General features: G+C 42.8%; 1 protein-coding gene across 1 annotated transcript in view; it reads left to right on the forward strand.

Moving 5' to 3' along the window:
* Window positions 1-3,225: 3,225 nt before the first annotated feature.
* The window catches only part of TDRD10 (tudor domain containing 10), a 45,758-nt gene continuing 25,632 nt past the window's right edge, over window positions 3,226-23,351 (forward strand). Inside the window, 4 exon segments of the mRNA XM_007178586.2 lie at window positions 3,226-3,400; window positions 4,343-4,401; window positions 15,806-15,876; window positions 16,531-16,687. Of these exon segments, the coding sequence (XP_007178648.2) occupies window positions 3,226-3,400; window positions 4,343-4,401; window positions 15,806-15,876; window positions 16,531-16,687 (462 nt within the window).

The following is a 23,351-nucleotide window of genomic DNA, read 5'->3' on the forward strand; positions in this document are numbered from 1 at the left end:
GGTATAATTTGCATACCATAAAATTCACCTGTTTTAGGTGTACGATTAAACGGTATTTAGTATATTTACAGTGCAGCCATCACCACAATCTAATTTTAGAACATTTCCCTGTTTAGAGCATTTGGGGCGCCAAAAGGAAACCTTGTTAGCAATCACTCCTCATTCCCCGTCCCCCCCAGCCCTAGGCGGCCACCAATCTATTTTCTGTCTCTACAGATTTGTCTAGTCTGGACTCTTCATATAAGTGGAATCATACAATATGTGGCCCTTTGTGTCTGGTTTCTTACTGTAGCATCATGTTTTTGAGATTCATCCACATTGTGGCATTTATCAATATTTTAGTTCATTTATATTGCCAGATAATATTCCATTCTTTGGGTGTACATTTTATTTATCTGTTCATCTGTCAACTGATGATCATTTGAGTTGTTTCTTTTTTTAAAAATTTAATTTATTTTTGGCAGCGTTGGGTCTTCGTTGCTGCGTGTGGGCTTTCTCTAGTTGTGGCGAGCTGGGGCCACTCTTCCCTTGCAGTGCGTGGGCTTCTCATTGCGGTGGCTTCTCTTGCTGCGGAGCACGGGCTTTAGGTGTGTGGGCTTCAGTAGTTGCAGCACGCAGGCTCAGTAGTTGTGGCACAAGGACTTAGTTGCTCCATGGCAGGCATGTGGGATCTTCCCCGACCAGGGATCGAAACCGTGTCCCCTGCATTGGCAGGCAGATTCTTTAACCATTGCACCACCAGGGAAGTCCCTGAGTTGTTTTTTTTTGGATATTTTGAACAATGCTGCTGTGAACATTTGTGAACAAGCTTTTGGTGGACATCAATTTTAATTTATCTTGAGTAGATACCCAGGAGTGGAATTGCCGGGTCATGTGGAATTCTCTTTAACTTTTTGAGAAACTGCCAAACTGTGTGCCAAACGGCACCACTTTACGTTCCCACCAGCAATATGAGGGTTCCCATTTCTCCACATCTCAACACTTATTGTCTGTCTTTTATATTATAGCCCTCCTAGTGGATGTGATGTATCATTGTGGCTTTGATTTGCATTTCCTTAATGGCTAAATATGTTAAGAGTCTTTTTCATGTGCTTATTGGACATTTGTTTATCTTTGGAGAAATGTCTATCAGATGATTTGTCCACTTTTAATTGGTTTATTTGCATTATTATTATTATTATTATTTTGGCTGCGCCTGGCTGCATGCAGGATGGTTCCCTGACCAGGAATCGAACCCAGGCCTCTGCAGTGAAAGCGCCGAATCCTTACCACTAGACCACCAGGGAACTCCCTATTTGCCTTATTATTGAGTTGTAAGAGTTCTTTATATACTCTTTGTCTTTTTTTTAAAAAAAATAAATTTATTTATTTTTGGCTGCGTTGGGTCTTCATTGCTGCACGCGGGCTTTCTCTCGTTGCAGCAAGCAGGGGCTACTCTTCGTTGTTGTGCACAGTCTTCTCATTGCGGTGGCTTCTCTTGTTGTGGAGCACGGGCTCTAGGCACCAGGGCTTCAGTAGTTGTGGCACACGGGCTTAGTTACTCCGCGGCGTGTGGGATCTTCCCGGACCAGGGCTTGAACCCGTGTCCCCTGCATTGGCAGGCGGATTCTTAACCACTGCGCCACCAGGGAAGTCCTACTCTTTGTCTTTTTAAAAACACAAATAAGACACTTTTCCAGACCAAGCAATAGAGTGGAAGCTCATGACTTTTGAGTCATATGGTTTGAATTCAAAAAACAGGCTTCTCTATTTATGAGCATAAGTTAAGTGATCTTGGACAGACTACCAGATTATGGTCTCTGAGCCTCCAGGACTTCATCTGTACAGTGGGGTAATAATGGCAAGTTCTGAGAGTTTCCATGAGGATTAAATGAGACAACGTACATTAGCTGTTTAGTTAGCATAGCACCTGGCAGGCCCTTAAAGGCATCTTTGAAAGATTTATGCTAGGCCCTTGCATGGGAGGTGTTGGTGCCCTCCCTGTTCCAGAAGCCCATAGACTTTTCCAGGGATTACCAGGAAATTGGGAGTAACAGCCATAGCCTGATTCTGCCCATAAACCTCACTATTTTTATTCATCAATACTTCAGCCTTTTAATTATCTTAACCACTGTTCTGTTTAAATTTAGTTGCAACTAAAGCAGTTTCCTCCTACAGCTGGGAACAATTTAGAGGACAGCGTTACTACTTTCTTTTAAAATTTAACGTTTTAATTTTTGTTTCTCCCAAAGTAAAGAAAAAAAAATCCCTTTAAAATGACTTTGACAGCCTTCTTACCTGCAGGAAAAGAACCAAGGGCTAATCAGTCATGCCTCTGCAATGAAGCCTCCATAAAAACCCAAAAGTATGGGTTCTGAGAGCTTCTGGGTTGGTGAACACAGTAGAGATTTGGGGACAGTGACGCACCTAGAGAGCATGGAAGCTCTGTGCCCTTTCCCTATACCTTGCCCCATGCATCTCTTCCATCTGGCTGTTCCTGAGTTATATACTTTTTAAATAAATGGCAATCTAGTAGGGAAAATGTTTCTCTGAGATGTGAGCCACTCTAGCAAATTGATGGGACCCAAGGAGGGGTCGTGGGAACCTCCAGTCTATAGGTGGTCAGTCAGAAGCGCAGGTGACAACCTGGGCTTGCAGGTGACTGGTGTCTGAAGCGGGGCAGTCCTATGGGACTGAGCCCTTAACCTGTGGAATCTGATGCTATCTCCTGGGTAGACAGTGTCAGAATTGAGTTGCATTGTAGGACACCCAGCTGGTGTCTGGAGCAGTGCTTGGTGGTGTGGTAAAATTGCTCCCCCCCTACATCGGAATTGGTGACCAGAACCCTTAATAGGTTCTGGGGATGAAGATATGGACCACTTTGCTGGGGGGCATGATTCTGCCCGCCACAGCACCTATTCAGTAATGTGATGGTGAATGATCCTGGCATTCCTCTAAGTGTGGCTGGTTGGCTTTGCAGGAGAGCCTGTTGGAAAGAAACTGCAGCATGTAAGTTGTTTGCTTTTGCTGATAAACAAGCCTCCTTCCGCCCCACAGCCTTCTCTTCCTCCTGCTCCTGCTTCCCAATGCCCAGAGCTTAGGAGTCAACCCCAGCATTTCTTGCCTGTTGATTCTGACCCTAAATGTGCTTTAACAATTAGTGATTAAAAAGATCCAGTGGAGGGCTTCGTGCTTGGAACCCGAGTCTGGAAGGAGGAAGGGAAACCCTCTGTCAGGAAGGGGGTAATGGAGGCTTATGCTGGGCCCTGCTTGTTATGCCCAAACTCCTTCTGTTGGAGTTTGGCCTTGGGAGGTGCAGTGCTAAGACCTGTGTTTGACAGGTCCTGGAGCAGCAGTGACTTCCGACCCTCTGCTGAAGTACTTGGGAAGCATGGAGTGTTGGAGGAACAGAAATCTCCAAGTGAGTTAGCTTGGGGGTTTGATTGGTGCTGGGACCCTCAGTCTATCACCTGGATTCTAATTAATCTACTCAGTTTCTCTTCAAGCATGAAACCTGAGATCCTGCCCTTGCTCCAGTCCCGTCACCACGTTTCCTTTCATGTGAGGGATGCATCCCTCTGCCACACACGGTGCGGACCCTCAGGCGCTGTTGCGCTGGCTGCTCCTAACCCCATACTTCTTTTTAATCCTTATCTCCTCCCATTTCACCCTCCACCATCTCCAAAGTGATCTCTCTGCAACCTAGCCGTGTGGATGTCCCCTCTCTGATTAAACCCCTCACCTCCTTCTCACAGCCAGTGGACTCTGCTGAGACTGCTGTGGGCAGCAGTCAGCGATTTCAGCAGTTGGCCTGGCCTGCCTTTCTTCCCTCTGCTCTCGCCACTCACCCAGCTGCAGCGTGCGTCTAGCTATTCCTGACTCCAGGCGCCCGGGCCCTTTCGCATCTCCATGCCTTTGCGTGTGCTCTGCCCTCTGCCTGGATTCCCTTCTGCCTCCCTCCTGCATTAACCGCCCCCCTTCCTTCCCTCCTTCAGCTGAATGTTAACTTTGAAATACTACCCCCGTTGGTCCTGAAACTACATAATACCCCATTGAAAGCGCTGGATTCCTGGTGTGCTGATGACTCGCTGTCCTCCCAGCCCCCAGAGAGTATGCTCCTGCCTTGAAGGCAGTGATATCCAAGGCGAACATTTAACACTGGACCACTCCCATAACACTGATAAGTGTTTGCTGACCCATTGAGTGCTGTATAACCGTTCATTGATCACGCAGGAGGAATGTTTGTAGGGGACTGTGTGTGTATGTTTTAACATTGAGGAAAATGTGTCACTTATCGCATGTTCTAACTCCTCTGAATCCTCTAGCCTTACACCTGCCTTTTTTTCACTATTTTTCTACTTAGGATTCAAGAAAAGAGAGACAGAGGTTTACGTTGGCAGTCTCCCGCTGGATATCTCTGAGGTATGCTTCACTCTCTGTGAACGGTTGCTTCTTATCTTCTTTGGTCTCCCCCATATGACAGACCTGCCAGTAACAGTTTTACCAGTTTTAAAAGGTATTTTAGAGCTACGAATGTGCAAGTAGTCACTAGCTGGTGACTACGCTGACCAGCTCACAGCCAACTCACAGTTTGCCTTGGACTTCCCGCTTTTAGTGTGGGGCATCCTGCATCCAACCATCCGTGTAAACCTGGATGGGTGGTCACCCTCCTTATCGCTTTGAATGGAGGGGCCGCAGTGAGGCAGCTTCCCTTTAGGAAGGGGGCCTTGTGAGGGTTCAATTGCCGATCCTTTGGTCATAGGGAGCAGTGGGGTCTCAGCCAGGAAACTACACTCATTTCACTTTGAAATGAACCAGTTCAGTCAGTTGGCTGTGTACTTAAACAACCATATTTGACCCCCGGAATCTTCCTGTCTATTTGGGGAGGCCAGACCACCAAACCTGAAATAATTATAGAACAACATAAGTACTTAAAATTTGTAATAAGTGCATCTGAAGTACAGATGAAAAGAGAACGGAAGTGTAATCTACTGATTTGAAGCATCCCCTGGCTTTTTAATTTTTTTGGAACATTAAAAAATTTGCGCGTAATGCAGAATAATGTGCCTGAGGCTCACTCAGCACGCTAAAAGATAACCTGGTCCTTGTGCTCAAGCTCAGTCTTAGATGAAGGATGAGAGAAAGTAACTTTTGTGGAGCCCCTGCTGCATGTCAGACATTTTTCAAAAATGTCCTGGTCTCGTGCCCCCTTGCCAATTAGCTAAACTCAATCTTCGCTGCTCAAATTGTGCCTTATTCCTTTTACACCAGTTACTATATTTTAATTATCAGAGATGCTCTGGGAAATAGGCTAAATGCTTCATTAGTGTGGTTTTATTAAATTCTTATAATAACTCTGGGTGGCGGGTGGTATTTCCATCTTGGAGATGAGGCAGCCAAGGCTCTAAGAGGTCCCCCCTACCCAAGTGCACAGACCTAGTGAGTGGTCAGCCAAGAGTTGAGTCCATGTCCAGTTGCCCCCAAGTACCAAACCACATAATCGATAAGACGTGTAAATAACTCACCATAAAAAGAGATGGACCTATTATGTGTTTATCTGACAAAGAGAGAAGAGCATGGTATTGGAGCCCAGAGAATGAAGTAATTCATTTTGACCCAGTGAATTAAACCAAGAGTTAAAGGGGTGGGTTGGGGGATTCGTGGCATCTGAGAGAAGAGAGTACTGGGGCTGATTCCCCTTCCCCTTGTTGGCAGGCTGCTACAACCCATTATTTGACAGTGAGATGAGGGCAGGAGCCCTGCAGGCAGTTCTGCAGTGGTCTTGGGGAGGCGAGGCACTGAGAGGCTCTGCCACCTCTCTCCAGTAGACCCTGTTTGGCAACCCAGCACCTGGCGCTTGCTTGGCTATGCTGACCCACACCGTGGTATAGGGGGCCTTTGATCCTTGCCCCCTTCACAGGAAAGCAGCAGCCTTCCCCACGGTGCTTTCTTCCAACTTAACAAACGCAGACCAGTCTCATAGGAGAGGAAAGACCTGAACTGAAGAAGTAGGTTTTTAAAAAGAAGTTTCTCATTTTAACATTAATGCCGGACTTCCCTGGTGGTGCAGTGGTTGAGAGTCTGCCTGCCAATGCGGGGGACACGGGTTCGAGCCCTGGTCCGGGAAGATCCCACATGCCGCGGAGCAACTAAGCCCGTGCACCACAACTACTGAGCCTGCACTCTAGAGCCCGCGAGCCACAACTACTGAAGCTCGCACGCCTAGAGCCTATGCTCCACAACAAGAGAAGCCACCGCAATGAGAAACCCCCGCTCACCGCAGCTAGAGAAAGCCCACTCAGCAGTGAAGATCCAGTGCAGCCAAAAATAAATCAATTAATTAATTAAAAAAAAACAAAACAGAAAAACATTAATGCCTCATCAAGAACCGTGAAGTAAGTGTCTGCGACTTTACCCTGCTTGCAAACCAACAGATTTGGTTGGTAAAAGATGAAAGTCTTGGATCAGAGATGAAAGATGATTTATTATTCATAGCAATAACAGTAGCCAGGATTTTTTACTTTATTAACATTTCTTTTTTTATTGAGATATAAATCACATACCATAAAATTCATTATTTTAAAGCATAAAATTCAGTGGTTTTTAGTATGTTCACAAGGTTGTGCAGGCATCACCACTAATTCCAGAATATTTTCATCACCCCCAAGTAAATCTGATACCCATTAGCAGTCCCTCCTCCTCTCTTCCTCCAGCCCCTGGCAGCCACTAATTTACTTTCTGTCTCTAGGGATTTGCCTATCCTGGCTATTTCATGTAAATGAAGTCATACAATGTGTGGCATTTTGTGTGTTCTTTCACTTAGTATAATGTTTTCAGGGTTCACATGTTTTATAGCATGTCTCAGTACTTCATTCCTTTTTATGGCTAAAATATTTATATGTATATACCACAATTTGTTTATCCATTCATCACTGGACATTTGGGTTGTTGCCACTTTTTGGTTTTTATGAATAATGCTGCTCTGCACATTGGTGTACACGTTATGTGTAAACATATGTTCCAGTTGTCTTTGGTGTATACCTAGGAGTGAAGTTATTGGGTCACATGATAACTCTGTGCCAAACTGTTTTCCAAAAGAGCTGTACCATTTCACATTCATACCAGCAATGTATGGGGATTCCAGTTTCTCTACTTCCTTGCCCAAATCTGTTATTGTCTGTCTTTTTTTTTTTTAAATACATTTATTTTATTTATTTAATTTTGGCTGCATTGGGTCTTAGTTGCTGCGCACGGGCTTTCTCTAGTTGCGGCGAGCGGGGGCTACTCTTAGTTGCGGTGCGCGGGCTTCTCATTGCAGTGGCTTCTTGTTGTGGAGCATGGGTTCTAGGTGCACGGGCTTCAGTAGTTGTGGCACACAGGCTTCAGTAGTTGTGGCACGCGGGCTCAGTAGTTGTGGTGCGTGGGCTTAGTTGCTCCGCGGCATGTGGGATCTTACCGGACCGGGGATCGGACCTGTGTCCCCCTGCACTGGCAGGCAGATTCTTAACCACTGCGCCACCAGGGAAGTCCCTGTCTTTTTGATTATAGCCATCTAGTGGATGTGAAGTGGTATCTCATTGTGGTTTTGATTTGCGTTTTCTTAATAATTAATGAGCATCTTTTCATGTGCTTTTTGGCCATTTGTATATCTTCTTTGGAGAAATATCTATTCAGATCCTTTGCCCATTTTAAAATCAGTTTGTCTTTTTATTATTGAGTTGAAAGAGTTCTTTATACATTCTGGACACAGGTCTCTTATCAGATATATGATTGCAAATATTTTCTCCCATCAGTTGTATTTTTAGTTTCTCTATAGTGTCCTTTGAAACACAGAAGTTTAATTTTGATGCATTCCAATTTTCTGTTTTTTTCTTTGGTTGCTTGTGCTTTAGGTGCCATATCTAAGAATCCATTGCCTAATCCAAGATCACAAGAATGTACACTTATGCATTCTTCTAAGAGTTTTATAGTTTTAGCTCTCATATTTAAGTCTATGATCTGTTTTTTAAAAATTAATTTATTTATTTTTGGCTGCATTGGGTCTTCGTTGCTGTGTGCAGGCTTTCTCTAGTTGTGGCGAGCGGGGGCCGCTCTTCATTGCAGAGCACAGGCTCTAGGTGCGCAGGCTTCAGTATTTGTGGCACATGGGATCAGTAGTTGTGGCTCGTGGGCTCTAGAGTGCAGGCTCAGTAGTGGTAGCGCATGGGCTTAGTTGCTGCATGGCATGTGGGATCTTCCCGGACCAGGGCTTGAACCCTTGTCCCCTGCATTGGCAGGAGGATTCTTAACCACTGTGCCACCAGGGAAGTCCTGTGATCCTTTTTGAATTCATTCTTCTGTGTGGTTTGAGGTAGGGATCAGTTTCATTTTTTTGCATGTAGATATCCAGTTGTCCTAGCATCATTTGCTAAAAAGATTATTTTTCCCCATTGAATTATTTTGGCACCCTTGTTAAAAATCAGTTGACCATAAATGTAGCAGTTTATTTCAGGAGTCTCTTTCTATTCCATTGATCTGTATGTCTTTCCTTATGCCAGTACTGCACTTGCTTACTGTAGCTTTGTAGTAAGTTTTGAAATTGATCACACACTTATTCTTGAACCCATTGGTTTGCTTTCTGCCCTCACCAGTTTTCTCAAACTGGTCTTGCTGAGTATATGAGTAACCTTCATGATGCCAAATGGATTTAAAATCTTCAAATGCCTCTGTTTCCATAATTATGATAGGTTAGATAACCTGAAAACCCTCTCATAAGAAAATACTTGGAAATAGAAGCTAAAATATAGGAAATACCACTTTTAAATACATATCTGACTCCTAAAAAGTAAGGAAAATTAAGAGGACCCCAAATAAGAAATAACTGAAAATCAGGAGAATCTGGCCATTGCCCTAGGATCTGTGCCTACCTCAAAACCCAAAGAGTAGATTGGATTATAACAGCCATGTCAGGACAGGAGATGACACTCTGGGCCTATGTGAGGAGGGGAATGGTAACTGACATCCCCGCAAAAGCAGGATTGTTCAAGGGCTGGACTCTTAGTGAAAGTGTGAACCACAGAAACTTTGCTCATTGGCCCAGGGTGGTGTTGAGGAAGTTAATCTGTCTTGGCCTGGATCTGGGGCTGGTAGGGCTAAGCAGTCTCCCCAAGAACATGTAACAGTAGGCCTGATTTCTTGTGACTTGGGGTTTAAATTCATATTACTTACAAGGTCTGGGAACCTTCAAGCTAAAATTTAACCTTTGATAAAGTTAAAAACCCAGTTCACAGAAAAACATTTAGACTGTGAATGGAAGGAAACCTCCAAAATCTGATGAAGAGTATCTACAAAAAATACACAGAAAACATGATCACTTGGGAAACAGAAGTATTTTAAAATCAAGAACAAGACATGAGTGCCTCTATCACTTCTGTTTAACATTTTATGCGATTTCTTAGATAGAGCAAGTGAGAAAATAAAAAAAATAAGAGGTGTAAGAATTGGAAAGGAAAAAACAAAGCTGTCATTATTTGCAGGTGATTGCCTAAGTTGAAGCTTGAAAGACTCTTGGACATGTTAGAATTTTTGAGAGTTAAGTTGGTTGAATATAAGCTAAATATACAAAAGTCAATTGTATTTCTATACAAGAGGAGCAATAAATACAAAGAGCTAGAATTTAAAAAAAATTGTGCAAGACATATACACAGAAAATTATGAGACTTTACTGAAGGTCATTAAGGAAGACCTAAATAAAGAGATGGATAAGGGCTTCCCTGGTGGCGCAGTGGTTGAGAATCTGCCTGCTAGTGCAGGGGACACGGGTTCGAGCCCTGGTCTGGGAGGATCCCGCGTGCCGCGGAGCAGCTGGGCCCGTGAGCCACGACTGCTGAGCCTGCGCGTCTGGAGCCTGTGCCCCGCAATGGGAGGGGCCGCGATGGTGAGAGGCCCGCGCACCGCGATGGGGAGCGGTCCCTGCACCGCGATGAGGAGTGGCCCCCACTTGCCGTAGCTGGAGAAAGCCCTCGCACGAACTGAAGACCCAACACAGCCAAAAATAAAGAAAGAAATAAATAAAAAGTAGCTATAAAAAAAAAAAAAAAAAAAATTTAAAAAAAAAAAAAAAAAAAAAAAAAGATGGATAAGAAGAATCAGTTTTATGATCCTTAAATTGATATGTAGATTCAATGCCATTGTGATCAAAATACCCAAAGGTTTTCCAAAGAACTTGACAAGGTGATTCTAAAATTTACATGGATCAGAACAGTCCCATGAATAACTGCACCTTTCTGAAGAATAAGGGGGACAGAGAGGAGAGCAAATTTTCCACTGTAATAATGATGACCTTGATGTGGGTGCATTGCTAATAGTCAACATACGGAACAGAGTAGAAAGTCCAGAAATAGACCTACACATATATGAACAGTTGGTGTGTGTAACCAGGTGGTATTGTAGATCAGTTGGGAAAGAAGGGACTATTCAGTAAACTGGTTCTGAGACATTTCATTATCCATACATGAAAAATGAAATTGGGCCTTTACCTTATAACATACATGGAATGCATTCTAGATGGATTAAGGACTTAACAATGTACGGCAAATATAATACTTAGGGACACAACTTTGATAGCTTTCCCTTTGAGATCGGGAAAAAGATATGGACACCAGCTATTGCTATTACTGTCAACATTGTACAGGTGGTCTTGGTCAGTGCAATAGGCAAGGAAAAAGAATAAGAATTGGAAAGGCAGAAATAAGTGTCATTAGTGCAGGTGATATGATTGTGGTAGTAGAAAATCATGACCAGTTATCTGTATTCCCAGCTTATACCTTGCCCATGAACTCTGAACTTGTATATTCAATTGCCTAGTCCTTATCTCTACTTGGGCAACTAATAGGCATTTCAGACTTAATGTGTCCAGCCTGCTCCTCCCACAGTCTTCCCCATCTCAGTACATGGCCCAAAACCTGGGAAATATTCTCGTTTCATACCTCATATGTTTTTCACACTTCACATTCAGTCTGTCAGCGGGTATAAAAATACACCTAGAATCAAACAATCTTTTGCATCAGAAGGGAGGAAGAGAATGGAATATCTCTTTAAATTTGCCAAAATTAACAATGGAAGGATAAAAAGGGAATAAAGACGGTGACCTCTGGGGAGGGAAGGAAAAAAGGGTAGAAGGGAGATGGTGGCACAATTTCTGAACTTACCTTGTATTTTTTTTTTTAGTTTTTATTTTTTGCACTCAAGATAGTTTTATTCATTGAATATTAAATCAATAGTAAAATCTCACCTCTTTTTAAAGGCATTAATAAAAATAAGACTTTAAATTTTCTGCAAATAAAAAGTCAGTGCAAAAAAATTCCCAGGGGGGCTTCCCTGGTGGCGCAGTGGTTGAGAATCTGCCTGCCAATAATGCAGGGGACACGGGTTCGAGCCCTGGTCTGGGAAGATCCCACATGCCGCGGAGCAACTGGGCCCGTGAGCCACAATTACTGAGCCTGCGCTTCTGGAGCCTGTGCTCCGCAACAAGAGAGGCCGCGATAGTGAGAGGCCCGCGCACCGCGATGAAGAGTGGCCCCCGCTTGCCACAACTAGAGAAAGCCCTCGCACAGAAACGAAGACCCAACACAGCCATAAATAAATAAACAAATACTTAAAAAAAAAAAAAAAAAATTCCCAGGGCTGCAAAGCCCTGCTCTGTCCTCTACTAAAGGGATTTCTAAACTGAGGCTGATTTCAATCTCAGGATTCTCCCTGGGGGCCCCAAAGGGAAACAATCAATCAGGAAGGGCTCAGACTTTTCTCCCCATGCAGACCTCTTCTCCTGGGACACCCTCTTCTCTGTCCCTACCCACAACGCAAAACCTTGTATTATTGTTTTGACTTTAAAATATGTAAATGTGCCAGAGAAAAGAATTATTCCAAGTGACCTCAGAATATGGTATTTTGACTGTATATCCTCAGTAGGATATACTACAAGCATAAAAAGAACTGCAAAGAAATCTTAAACTTTACTCAATAATTTTGTTGTCTGTAGTAATCTGGTATTGTTATTTGAACCTGTTACATATTTAAAATAGGATACAATAAGTATTTAGTGTTGTTAGGGATAAAGATTTTCAGCATAAGAGAAAAGATATAAAAATAAAAGAAATCAAATAAAAACTATCTGTAGCTCTTATATATGAGTTAGAATCCATGATTACAATGATTATTTTCCCTTTCAAAGATACATATCTTCTAACTCTGTTCATTGAAAGACCTTGGTACTCTAACAACCCAGTGGCATTAAGCTCCTACCTGCTAGATTTCTCACTTTAAATACCATTCCCCACTGAAAGGAACTAGGCCTTCTTAGGGAAATGCCTGATTCCAGGTCTGGAGCTGTTATGCCAGAAAGCTGGAAAGCTCTCAAAGGCTATTAGGGTTTGGTTGAAGGGATGGGAGAGGTTGTGATTAGAGGTGAGATACTTGTTGCTTGGAGCTATGTGCTGGAATGTTTGCAGATGTAGTGGTGAGGTGTTTGAGATTTGTTTCAGAACAGCCTAGTGGTAGGGAGAGGTGTAGATGAAATCATGTAAATGTCCATGACTTAAGAATTTCTTTTTGCAGGCAAAGCTTTATTGGGGGTTCATGCTGTAGCACAAAGGAGTGAAAACAAGCAACAGATGCCCTTGCTTGCTCCTTTTTTTTTTTTCTTTTTTTGAGTTGAGAATTAGTAAGTCTAAGTGATAGGTATATAGGGAGTTGTTATACTATTTTCTATGTGTTTGAAAGTTTCCAAATAAAAATAAAAAAGCATAAGAACAAGGGAAAAGGGGGTCCTACAGGCCAAAGGTGGGACAATTTGTGTTTCAAAAATACTAATGACTACCTCTGATTAAAACTTACTGTGATAAAAAGCAATAATTTGTAGTAATACCTAAAGAAGTAATACCTAAAGAAAGCAAAGCTCGCTGGACACATTGAAGGTAGCAAGACAATAGTTCATTAATATAAAACTTGATAATTAAAGGGAAAGAATAAGTGTTTATCTTGCTTTTCCAACACCAGTGCCATTTCAGGGCAAACAAATGACCCTAGTGGATGAGAAAAAGTTCTTTACAGAGCAACTTCAGCTCATAAATGCCGAAGAAATGATAGAAAATCATCATTCCGCAAACCATAATAAAATACCTGTTTCAGACAGTAGTTATCAGAGCATGGTAAATGCATTAGGTAAAATATTTTTTTTAATAAATTTATTTATTTATTTTTGGCTGCGTTGGGTCTTCGTTGCTGTGCACGGGCTTTCTCTAGTTGTGGCGAGCGGGGGCCACTCTTCATTACGGTGAGTGGGCTTCTCATTGTGGTGGCTTCTCCTGTTGCGGAGCAGGGCTCCAGGCGCGTGGGCTTCAGTAGTTGTGGCTTGAGGGCTCCAGAGTGCAGGCTCAGCAGTTGTGGCGCACGGGCTTAGCTGCTCCATGGCATGTGGGATCTTCCCAGACCAGGGATCGAACCCGTGTCCCCTGCATTGGCAGGCGGATTCTCAACCACTGTACCACCAGGGAAGCCCAATTAGGTAAAATATTGATGGGCAGTTTTAATCAGGCTGTTACTATCTGAATTTGTTGATTAATTTAGCATCACTAAAAGTAAGACAACCAGATACAAGCCTCCTAAAGCGATATAATATTATTGAAGAGTATCACACCATCTATAAAGTATTCTAGCCAAAAATGTAAATAATAGCATGTAAGCAACCATAGACAATAAGTAAATGAATGTGCATGGCTGCATTCCAGTAAAACTTTACTTACAAAAAGGGTGGTAGGTTGGATTTGGCCCAAGGCTGTGGTTTCCTGACATCTGCTATTGAAGGTACAAAAATATGGGAGTTTTCTCTTTTATTTTATTATTTATATATCTATGTATTTTTGGCTGTGCCCCACGGCTTGTGGGATCTTAGTTTCCCGACCAGGGATTGAACCTGCGCCCTCGGCAGTGAAAGCGCGGAGTCCTAACCGCTGGACTGCCAGGGAATTCCCTCTTTTATTTTAATTATGGTAAAATTTGACAAGAAGAAAGGTATGGTTTTGCATGATATCACGAAATGAATGTAGGATTTGAAGTTAGAAGCCTTGGGTTCAAATCCTGACTCTAAATTGGCTGTGTAATTTTAGGGCAGTCACTTAACCTTTCTGATCCTTATTTTATGCTTCTGAGAATGAGGACAATAATAATGTACACTTCACAGGGTGGTTTTAAAGATCAAATGGAATAAGGTATGTGAAAATGCTTTATAAACTGAAAATGCTAAGCACACATTGCTTGTTCTCACAAATTGCTTGTTGCTCAGCATCTTATAGATCCATGTGTAATAAACATTAAATATTTAAAAGTAAAAGAAAATTAGAAAATTTGAATTTAAATGTAATATAAATATGAAGACTGAGAAAAATGAGCTATACATTATGCATTTCTCTTTTCCGAAGCCAACAAAGTGACTTTAGATTGGTAAAAGCTGCTTTTAACAGAAGATGGTATAAATATATTTTTCCAAAGTAGAATTTTCTAGGGAAACATTGGTTTTCATCACAGGTGTGGAATTTATAGTGGTAATGTGCTGGTGGGGGAGCTGAGGAAGGAGGAAGTGGAGAAGCGCAGGTAGGTGTTGACAGGGAGGCCTGAGGGGAGACCTTTGCGGTGGGCAGCGGGAGTGCATCCGTGACCTGCAAGAAAGTGTTTTCAGTAGAGCAGGAACATGGCCAAACTGCAGGCAGCCGGGAGGGAGTGGGCGGGGAGGAAATGGAGGCATTAAGCGGACACGGCTTTTTCTACACCTTTGGCAGAAAAGCGAAAAAATAGGGTGTCGCTCAAAAGGGCATCAGGGTTGGGTAGATGCTATCTCAGAAAAGGGAGGGCAGCCCAGGGGAAGGAGTGGGACCAGGGTCCACGGGGACGGGAGGCAGCCTGAGGGCAGGCAGGAGGGAGAGTTGAGAGTGGGATGGAGAAATGTCCAGGGAGGGGAGGTGACCATATACCCGGCCAGTGGAGGCCAGGCTGCAGTGAGGAAAGTGGGGAGGGGAGCCTCGCAGAGAAGGGCGTGGTGGATATGAGAGCTCCCTCAGAGGCTGACCAGCGACGGTGTGTCCTCCCTCAGTGCACTGCCCACTCCAGGCCTTACTTTTACCCTCAGACTTCACTCCGCCCCATCTGTTAGAGATCACGCATTTACAAACTGTAAGCTCCTTGAGTGCAAGGCTTGTGTCAAATTCAAATCAGTATCTCCTGTAACACTCAGCATAACGCTGTGTGTAACCCATGTTTGCTGAATGTCTGTCGGACGTGTGAGGAAAGAAATGAAGGGAAATTGCCACGAATACAGGACTGAGTCAGCAGGGGCAGTTGGCCTTGCATGGTTGGTTTGGTTAAAGCAAGCCTCCCCACCTAGGTAGTGATGAAAGGGAGATAGCCTAGATTCCTAATAAATTAAAAGTCACTTCCTCCTGGAAGCCCACCGTCTCCAAATTTCGGTTAGATACCCATACTGTGTACTCCCGGAGGCGTGTGTACTTCCTCATTATGGCATTTTGCACCCTCTGGTGAAATGGTCTGCTTACTTGATTGACTTGTCTGTACCCCACACGTCTGTTGAGCTTCAACTGAAGGCAGGGCTCATATCTTTCTTGTCTCTGTATTTGCATCACCGAGCACAAAGCCTGGCACGCTCAGCACATCATAGGTTCTCATTAAGTATGTGTTCAGTTGATTACAGATTAGCTGGTTGGGGATCTGAAACATTGAGAACTGATTGTAAGTTTTGTCTCTGGGTCTCTTTCTCTTTTAAACCCTGCCACTGTAGGAGGAAATTCGGTGCCTTCTAAAGGACTTCAACCCTCTCCATGTCCACAAAATCCAGAATGGCTGCAAATGGTAATGACTGTTCTTCCTTTGTTTTCTTTGGGAAGCAACTCCTTTCCTCTTTGTCCATTTTGCTGATGCACTGATGTTACAGACTAGCTCAACAACTCCCAAAGCCACACCCACTGCGACTTGGCAGAGTGACATTTGGGAAACCCCCTTTCCACATTCAGCCCTCTGACTTGGCAGCTAATGCTGCCTTATCCATACAACCTTGGTTTAGAAGTCCAGAGACCTGGGTTTGCTTTTGGTCATGTCCTTGCTCTGTTTTCTGACTCGAGGCAAGCTACTGTACCTCCCTGAGCCTTGGTTGCCCCTGAAATCTGGACCTACTCATATTTTCCCTTTCTTATTTTCCAGGCAGTAAAAGGGCTTTGAAGTTTTGTGGGGAGCGGTGTGAAGGAAGCCCAGAGCCATGCCATATGGTATATGGTGATAGGGTCAGCACGTGTCTCCCGATCCCCAGGACACCCAGGACAGGCTCTCCCACTGCCCATCCCAGCCCAAGTCTGGATGTCATTGTGGCCTCCTTGTGTGTTAGTGTCGGCCCAGCCCCTCTCCTGTCCCCACGGAGGGGAGAGGAGACTCTTCCTAGCCTTGGGCTTGGTGCCCTCCTGCGGCTCTGTTCTGAGCCGGGCTCAGAGCTGCCCTCTCCTTCCTTTGCAGCTTCGCATTTGTAGACGTGGGCTCCATGCAGAAAGTGGCATTTGCGATCCAGGAGCTGAATGGGAAGCTCTTCCACGAACGAAAACTGTACGTGAATTCCAACAGAAGGTCTCCCAAGAGGACCCCTGATGTGACTGAGTGGACCCAGGAGCTGCTGGTCGGTGTCTGGCCTCTCTGTGCTCACTCTTCAGACCTTGGCCGACTTTGCTTTCTGTCCTTTCCTCCTCCTTCCATCCCAGTCTTACTGTGGACAAAGCAGGGGCTGGGATGAAATTCGGGGGCTTTTATGACCTTTAACAGTTGGGAGCAAGGTTAGTATAGAAAACTTGGAATTTTGAAATGAAAGGAAGGCTGTATTCTTAGCAAGGACAAAAAAAGGGTTATTAGGCAATTCAGTCAGGGCTTTTTCAACGTGGGTTATTGAAATTGAGGCTTTTACTTGTTTAACGTAGCAGACATTAATTGAGTATCTATTGTTTGCACAGCCTTGTTCTGGCTGCTGGTGTGAGGGTAAGTAAGACAAAAGTGAATAAAATCTGGTCCTTCCCGGCAGGAAGACAAATGTGAGGTATTGGAAGGGGAGAGTTAATGGTGGGTTAGCGCCTGGTGGGGGCTGTCTTTGTGGACAGAGACGAGAAGGCCCATAACTAAGCCCTGGGAGCATCCCTCCGGTGAGGTGGGCCCGTTCTCAGTAGGTAAAGGTGAACCAGGAGCAAAGCATCCCACTTCAGAGCCTGAATTGTTAGCGATTGACTTGTTCTGATTTCCTCATATCTGCAGCCGACAGTGACTTAAACAAGTTAGCTATTTGTTTTTCTTTCCTGTAGAAGAATTCAGGAGGTAAGGAGTCCAAGGTTGGTATGGGCACTCCGTGATGTTATCAGAGTTCCAGGCAGGAAGAAGGGGAGAGGCAGAGGGTCGAGAGGCTGTATCCTCATAAAAGCCGCATTCTCAGAAGCCTGACCACAATTCTGCTTCTGTTGTGTTGGAGAGAACTACAACTGGTGACCTTCAGTGCAGAGGAGGCTAGAAAGTATAGTTTTTAAAATAGGGACATTGTTGCTAAACTTGGGGATCTGTCAGCAAGGGAAGGGAGAATGCCTGTTGGCAGGCAGTTAACAAGGTCATCCATTGCTGCAGAAGTTGGAGATGGGAGTTGAGAGGTGGATTGGAATCACCACAGTAAGATTGTCAGAGGTGGCTCCCCTTGCTAGTCCAAACTATTTTTTTTCCATTCTCCTTAAACTCTAGCTCTTGGAAGGGCAGGCTGTCAGATTATACTACGTACTGACCTTCTTGGTTGCAGTCATCTGCCATTCTCGCTGTCATGCCCCCCCGATAACTTCAGCTTCTGACTCACTGTCTTTCTCTCTTAATAACACTCACATTGTGTCCCTGTGGATGATCTAAGAGTCTGGCCCCTTATTTCTAGACCATTTATCTTTAATGATCTTTTCTTCCACTCAGTCACAGTTTCCCATTCCCTGAGTTATATCTCAGACCTTGTCATTGCTCATAACTGAACATCTCCAAAATATCCATTTCGAGCATCCCACTCTGCCCCTCTCCCCTTCTTTGCAGCTCTGTTACTTTGGAGGAGCAGTTCTCAAACTTTAACAGCGTCAGAATCACTGATGAGCTTGGTAAACAGCTTGCTGAGCCTCACCTGCAGAGATACTGATTGAGGGCATCTGGGGCAGGGCCTGAGAATTTTCACAAGTGCCAGGTGGTGCTGGTGCTACTGGTCCTGGGACCACATTTTGAGTAGCAAGGCTCTAAAGGCCCCAGTCTAATGATTAGACACATTGGGACCCAAAATTCACTGCCTCACCATTTCTTCACTATTCAACACTCTTTGCTCCCTCACTTCCCTTCTTAGCTGAGATTCCATAGTTATAACTACCTTAGTTCAAACGACCTGAATTCCCTTAGCTCACTAGGTCATATCTTGCAAAACCCCTCTCTCAGTTGAACCCAGCCCTCAGCCTCTTCTGAAGCTGCCCCGTGAGCCGCTGAAGATATTCACACCACCTTGCTAACTGCTCTCAGTATAGGTATGGCCACAGCTTTCCCACTCTTTCCAACTGACCTGTCTTGGAAATCTCTAATCGTTTCTGCTGTTATGTCCACTCTGCTATTAAGCCCAGCTAATGCATTTTTCATTTTAGATAGTGTAGTTTTCAACTGCCATTTGGTTCTTTTTTCCCCATTTCTCAGCTGAACTCTTCCATCTTTTCATCCATTTTGTTTATCTTTTCTTCCATGTTCTTTAACATGCTTACTGTAGTTATAAAATCATTTTCTGCTAATTCCAACAGCTGGGTCATTAGTGGCTCTGCTTCTATTGACATTTACCTCCTTGCTTAAGGGTCAAGACTTCTTACAAATATGGTGATTTTTGATTGTATGTTGGATATTATGGATGTTGTATTGTAGAGACTTTATATTATGTTCTCTAAATAGTGTTGATTTTTTTTTCCTAGCAAAAATGAAATCACTAGCTGGCCTTCTGATCTTATTAAAGTTGGTTTTCTTTGTTCGAATTAGTATACTTCAGTTTGAGCCGTAGTTCTTGGGCAAAATCCTTTTCCTAAGGCTTGACCTTCTAGGGTGAGGGTCTCAGGGTGCTTACCAAGGTCTCTGCACTCTGGCCGGGTCGGAACTCTGTTGTCTCCCCAGCACTGTGAGATCTTTGATTCCTGTATTCCTCTCTTAGCTCCCTGTCCTCTACCTTCTACGGCAGCTCTTCTCTCGAAGGCCTCCCAGAACTTGCCCTGCACACGAGCAGCCTAGGATTCAGCCAAGGACCTGGGGTCAGCCTCTAGATTTCTGGGGCTTTTCTCTGACTCCTTTCTCTCTGGTACCCTGTCTCACAAATTCCTGGCACCAAAACTCTTATCTGGGTTTCTTCTGCCCAGGAAGACTGCCACTGACTGCCCAAGCTCTGCTTGCCTTTGCTGTGGTTTGGGAAAATGCCCAGAGTAAATGTGGGCTCACCGCCTGTGCTTTCCTTTTCTCAGGCAAACTGCTGTCTGCTATCCACTATCATTAGCCTGTGCCAGAAACGGTTAATTCATATAGTTCGTCCAGTTTTAGGGTTATTTGGGACGGGTGAGTACTGTCATGCCAGAACCAGGTACTAGAAAAGAGTGTTAAGAGGCTCGCCTTCTTCCTTTTGGAATGGCTATCATTTCTCAGGAACATTCCCAATGCTTTTACATTAGAAATAAGTAACCAGTAGATGAACACTAATCTCTATACATTTGGAAACCTAAAAACATATTCCTAAGTAAACAACACATGGGTCAAAGAAGAAATCATAAGAGAAATTTAAAAGTACTTAGGGGACTTCCCTGGCCGTCCAGTGGTTAAGACTCCACATTTGCATTGCAGGGGACACGGGTTCAGTCCCTGGTCGGGGAACTAAGATCCTGCATGCTGCATTGCACAGCCAAAAAAAAAAAAGTACTTAGAACTGAACGATAAGGAAAATTTTTCTCATCAAAAGTTGTGGGATAGGGCTTCCCTGGTGGCACAGTAGTTAAGAATCCACCTGTCAGTGCAGGGGACACGGGTTCAAGCCCTGGTCCAGGAAGATCCCACATGCCTCGGAGCAACTAAGCCCGTGCGCCACAACTACTGAGCCTGCGGTCTAGAGCCCGCGAGCCGGAACTACTGAGCCCACGTGCCACAACTACTGAAGCCTGCATGCCAGAGCCTGTGCTCCGCAACAAGAGAAGCCCCTGCAATGAGAAGCCCGTGCACCACAACGAGGGTAGCCCCGCTTGCCTCAACTAGAGAAAGCCGGCTCTCAGCAACAAAGACCGAACGCAGCCAAAAATAAAATAAATAAATTTATAAAAAAAAAAGTTGTGGGATACAGCAAAAGCAATACTTATAGGGAAGTGTATAATATTGAATGCTTAAATGAGCAAAGAAGACAAGATGAAAATAAATGAGCTTAGAGTTGATTGAAGAGGTAGATAAAAAGTAAAAATAAACCCAAATAAGGAACAGACAAAATTTTTAAAACAAAGTTTTTAAAAATTTAAAATTTTGTAAACAAAGCTACAATTATATCTTAGTAAAGCTAGGGGGAAAACAAGAAGCATAAAAAAGCTACAATAGAAGGGATCAATAAAGTCAAAATTTCATTCTTTAAAGAGATTAATGAAACAGAAAAACCTTTGGAATGATTAATCAAGGAAAAAGGAGAAAAGGGCATAGGTAAACATTAGTAATAAAAAGATCATAACTATAGATGTAGCGGATATTAAAATATAAGCTAATACGGTAATAAACTTGAAAACTTAGAAGAAATGGACACATTTCTTAAAGTATATCATTTTCAAAACTAATAAAAGAAACTGCTAGTCCTATATCTGTAAACCAGTTGAATCAAAGTTTAGAATCGTCTTATAAAGAAAACACCAAGCCCAGATGGTTTTATAGGCAAATTTTACTGAATTTTCAAGGAACAGAAAATTCCAGTATTATATAAATTCTTCTAAAGAATAAGTGAGATACTTGCTAGTTCATTTTATGAGGCCAATATAACCCTGATATCAAATCAGACAGGAGAGAATAAGAGAGAAAAATTGCAGGCTGGTTTCACTCACATGAATACACATGCAATGTTTCTAAACAAAATATTGGCAAAATGAAGTCAATATTGGCTAATGAAGATAGTATTATACATCACGGCAGTTGGATTTTTTTCTAGAAATGCAGAAGTAGCTTAATATTAGAAAAATGATAAATCAGGAGTTCCCTGGTGGCCTAGTGGTTAGGATTCTTGGCTTTCACTGCCAAAGCCTGGGTTCAGTTCCTGGTCAGGGAACAGAGATCCCGCAAGCCATATGGCGCGGCCAAAAAAAAAAAGAAAGAAAAACGATAAATCTTTCACTACATTAACAGATTAAAGAGTGAAAACCATATGATCGTCTTAAATAGACACAGCAAAAGCATTTGATAAAATTCACTACTAATTTATGATTTAAAAAATAAAGTTTCTTAGCAGCTAGAAATGGAAGGTTATTCTTAACCTGATAAAAGCTATCTCCCAAAACTCTACAGAAGATAATATTTTAATAGAAAAACATTATAAGCATTCTCTTTAAAAATAGGAACAAGACAAGGATATACTGGAAGTCTAGTTTTATCTAGTGAGGAAAGGAAAATAAGTTAAAGGCATAAATATTGGAACAGGGTAAATAAAACTCATTATTTACAGATGATGTTTCTTTACATAGAAAAACTTAAATAATACGTAAATTATTAGAAATAACATTTTAACAAGGTAGCTGGATATATATCAGGTATATAAAAATCAATTTTATTTATATTTCCATGAATAAACAACAAAATAACTTTTAAAATATACCATTTATAAGAGCAGTTTTAAAAATTAAGGTACCTAGGAATAAATCCAGTGAAAGGTGCTCATGGCCTATCTGGGGGAAATAATTTAGCTTTATTGAAAGTCTTTAAGGAATTCTAAAATAGGAAAAGTTTCATGTTCATGGATAGGAAGACAGAATAAGAGTTATTTAAGAGTCATTCTCCCAAAATTAATCTTTTGATTCTGTATAATTTCAATAAAAATTCCCACAGGCTGATTCTAAAATTTATATGGAAGTACAAAAGCCTATGAATATTTAAGACATTTCTTCCTGAAAATAAAGATGGGAGGCCTTGCCCTACAAGAAGATGTACTATTGGCCTAGGGTTGGACAGTTTGACCAATAAAATACAATAGAGAGCCCCCAAAGGAGGCTCATGCAAATGCAGAAACTACTGACTATTCTGGTAGAGTTGTACATCTCTGGTGAAAAGATGGACACTTTAGTTATTGAGTCTGGACAATTGCTTATTCATGTAGAAAAATCCGAAATTATATCCCTGCCTTACCTCATGCACAAAAATAACCTCTAGGACTTCCATGGTGGCTTAGTGGTTAAGAATCCACCTGCCAGTGCAGGGAACACGGGTTTGGGCCCTGGTCCGGGAAGATCCCACATGCCGCGGAGCAAATAAGCCCGTGCGCCACAACTACTGAGCCTGCCCTCTAGAGCCCACAAGCCACAACTACTGAAGCCCGCGCACTTAGAGCTGGTGCTCTGCAACAAGAGAAGCCACCGCAATGAGAAACCCGCGCACTGCAACGAAGAGTAGCCCCTGCTCGCCGCAACTAGAGAAAAGCCCGCGCGCAGCAACAAAGACCCAACACAGCCAAAAATAAAATAAATAAAATAAATAAATAAAATTTAAAAAAGAAAAAAAAAACTCTAGATGGACTAGAGACTTAAATGTGAAAGACAAAACTTAAAAACTTTTAGGCAAAAATGTACAAGAATATCTTTATGACCTCAGAGTAGAATAAGATTTGTTAAGGCATACAGAGTTAACTGGAAAAAAAAAAGGTGGATGAATTAAAATTATGAATTTATCTTCTTTGAAAGATAATATAAAGGAAGATAAATTCAAGACAAAAACTGGGAGAAGATATTTGCAATATGACTAACTAAGAAAAGGGGTCAGCAAACTTTGGCCAGTGGCCCTCTGCCTGCTGTTATGCTGGTGGCACGATAAGAACTTTTTTTTCTTTCAATTAAACTTTTCTTTTTGAGATAATTGTAGATTCACATGCAGTTACTTGCAAAAAACAATACAAAGATCCCCTGTACCCTTTATCCAGTTCCCCCAATGGTAACATCTTACAAAACAATTTCACAACCAGGGTATTAACGTTGATACAGTCAAGATACAGAGAGTTTCCATCACCACCACAAGGATCCTTCCTGTTGCCTTTTTATAGCCAC

Source organism: Balaenoptera acutorostrata, chromosome 1 (assembly GCF_949987535.1).
Source record: "Balaenoptera acutorostrata chromosome 1, mBalAcu1.1, whole genome shotgun sequence".
In the NCBI taxonomy this organism is placed as follows: domain Eukaryota; kingdom Metazoa; phylum Chordata; class Mammalia; order Artiodactyla; family Balaenopteridae; genus Balaenoptera; species Balaenoptera acutorostrata.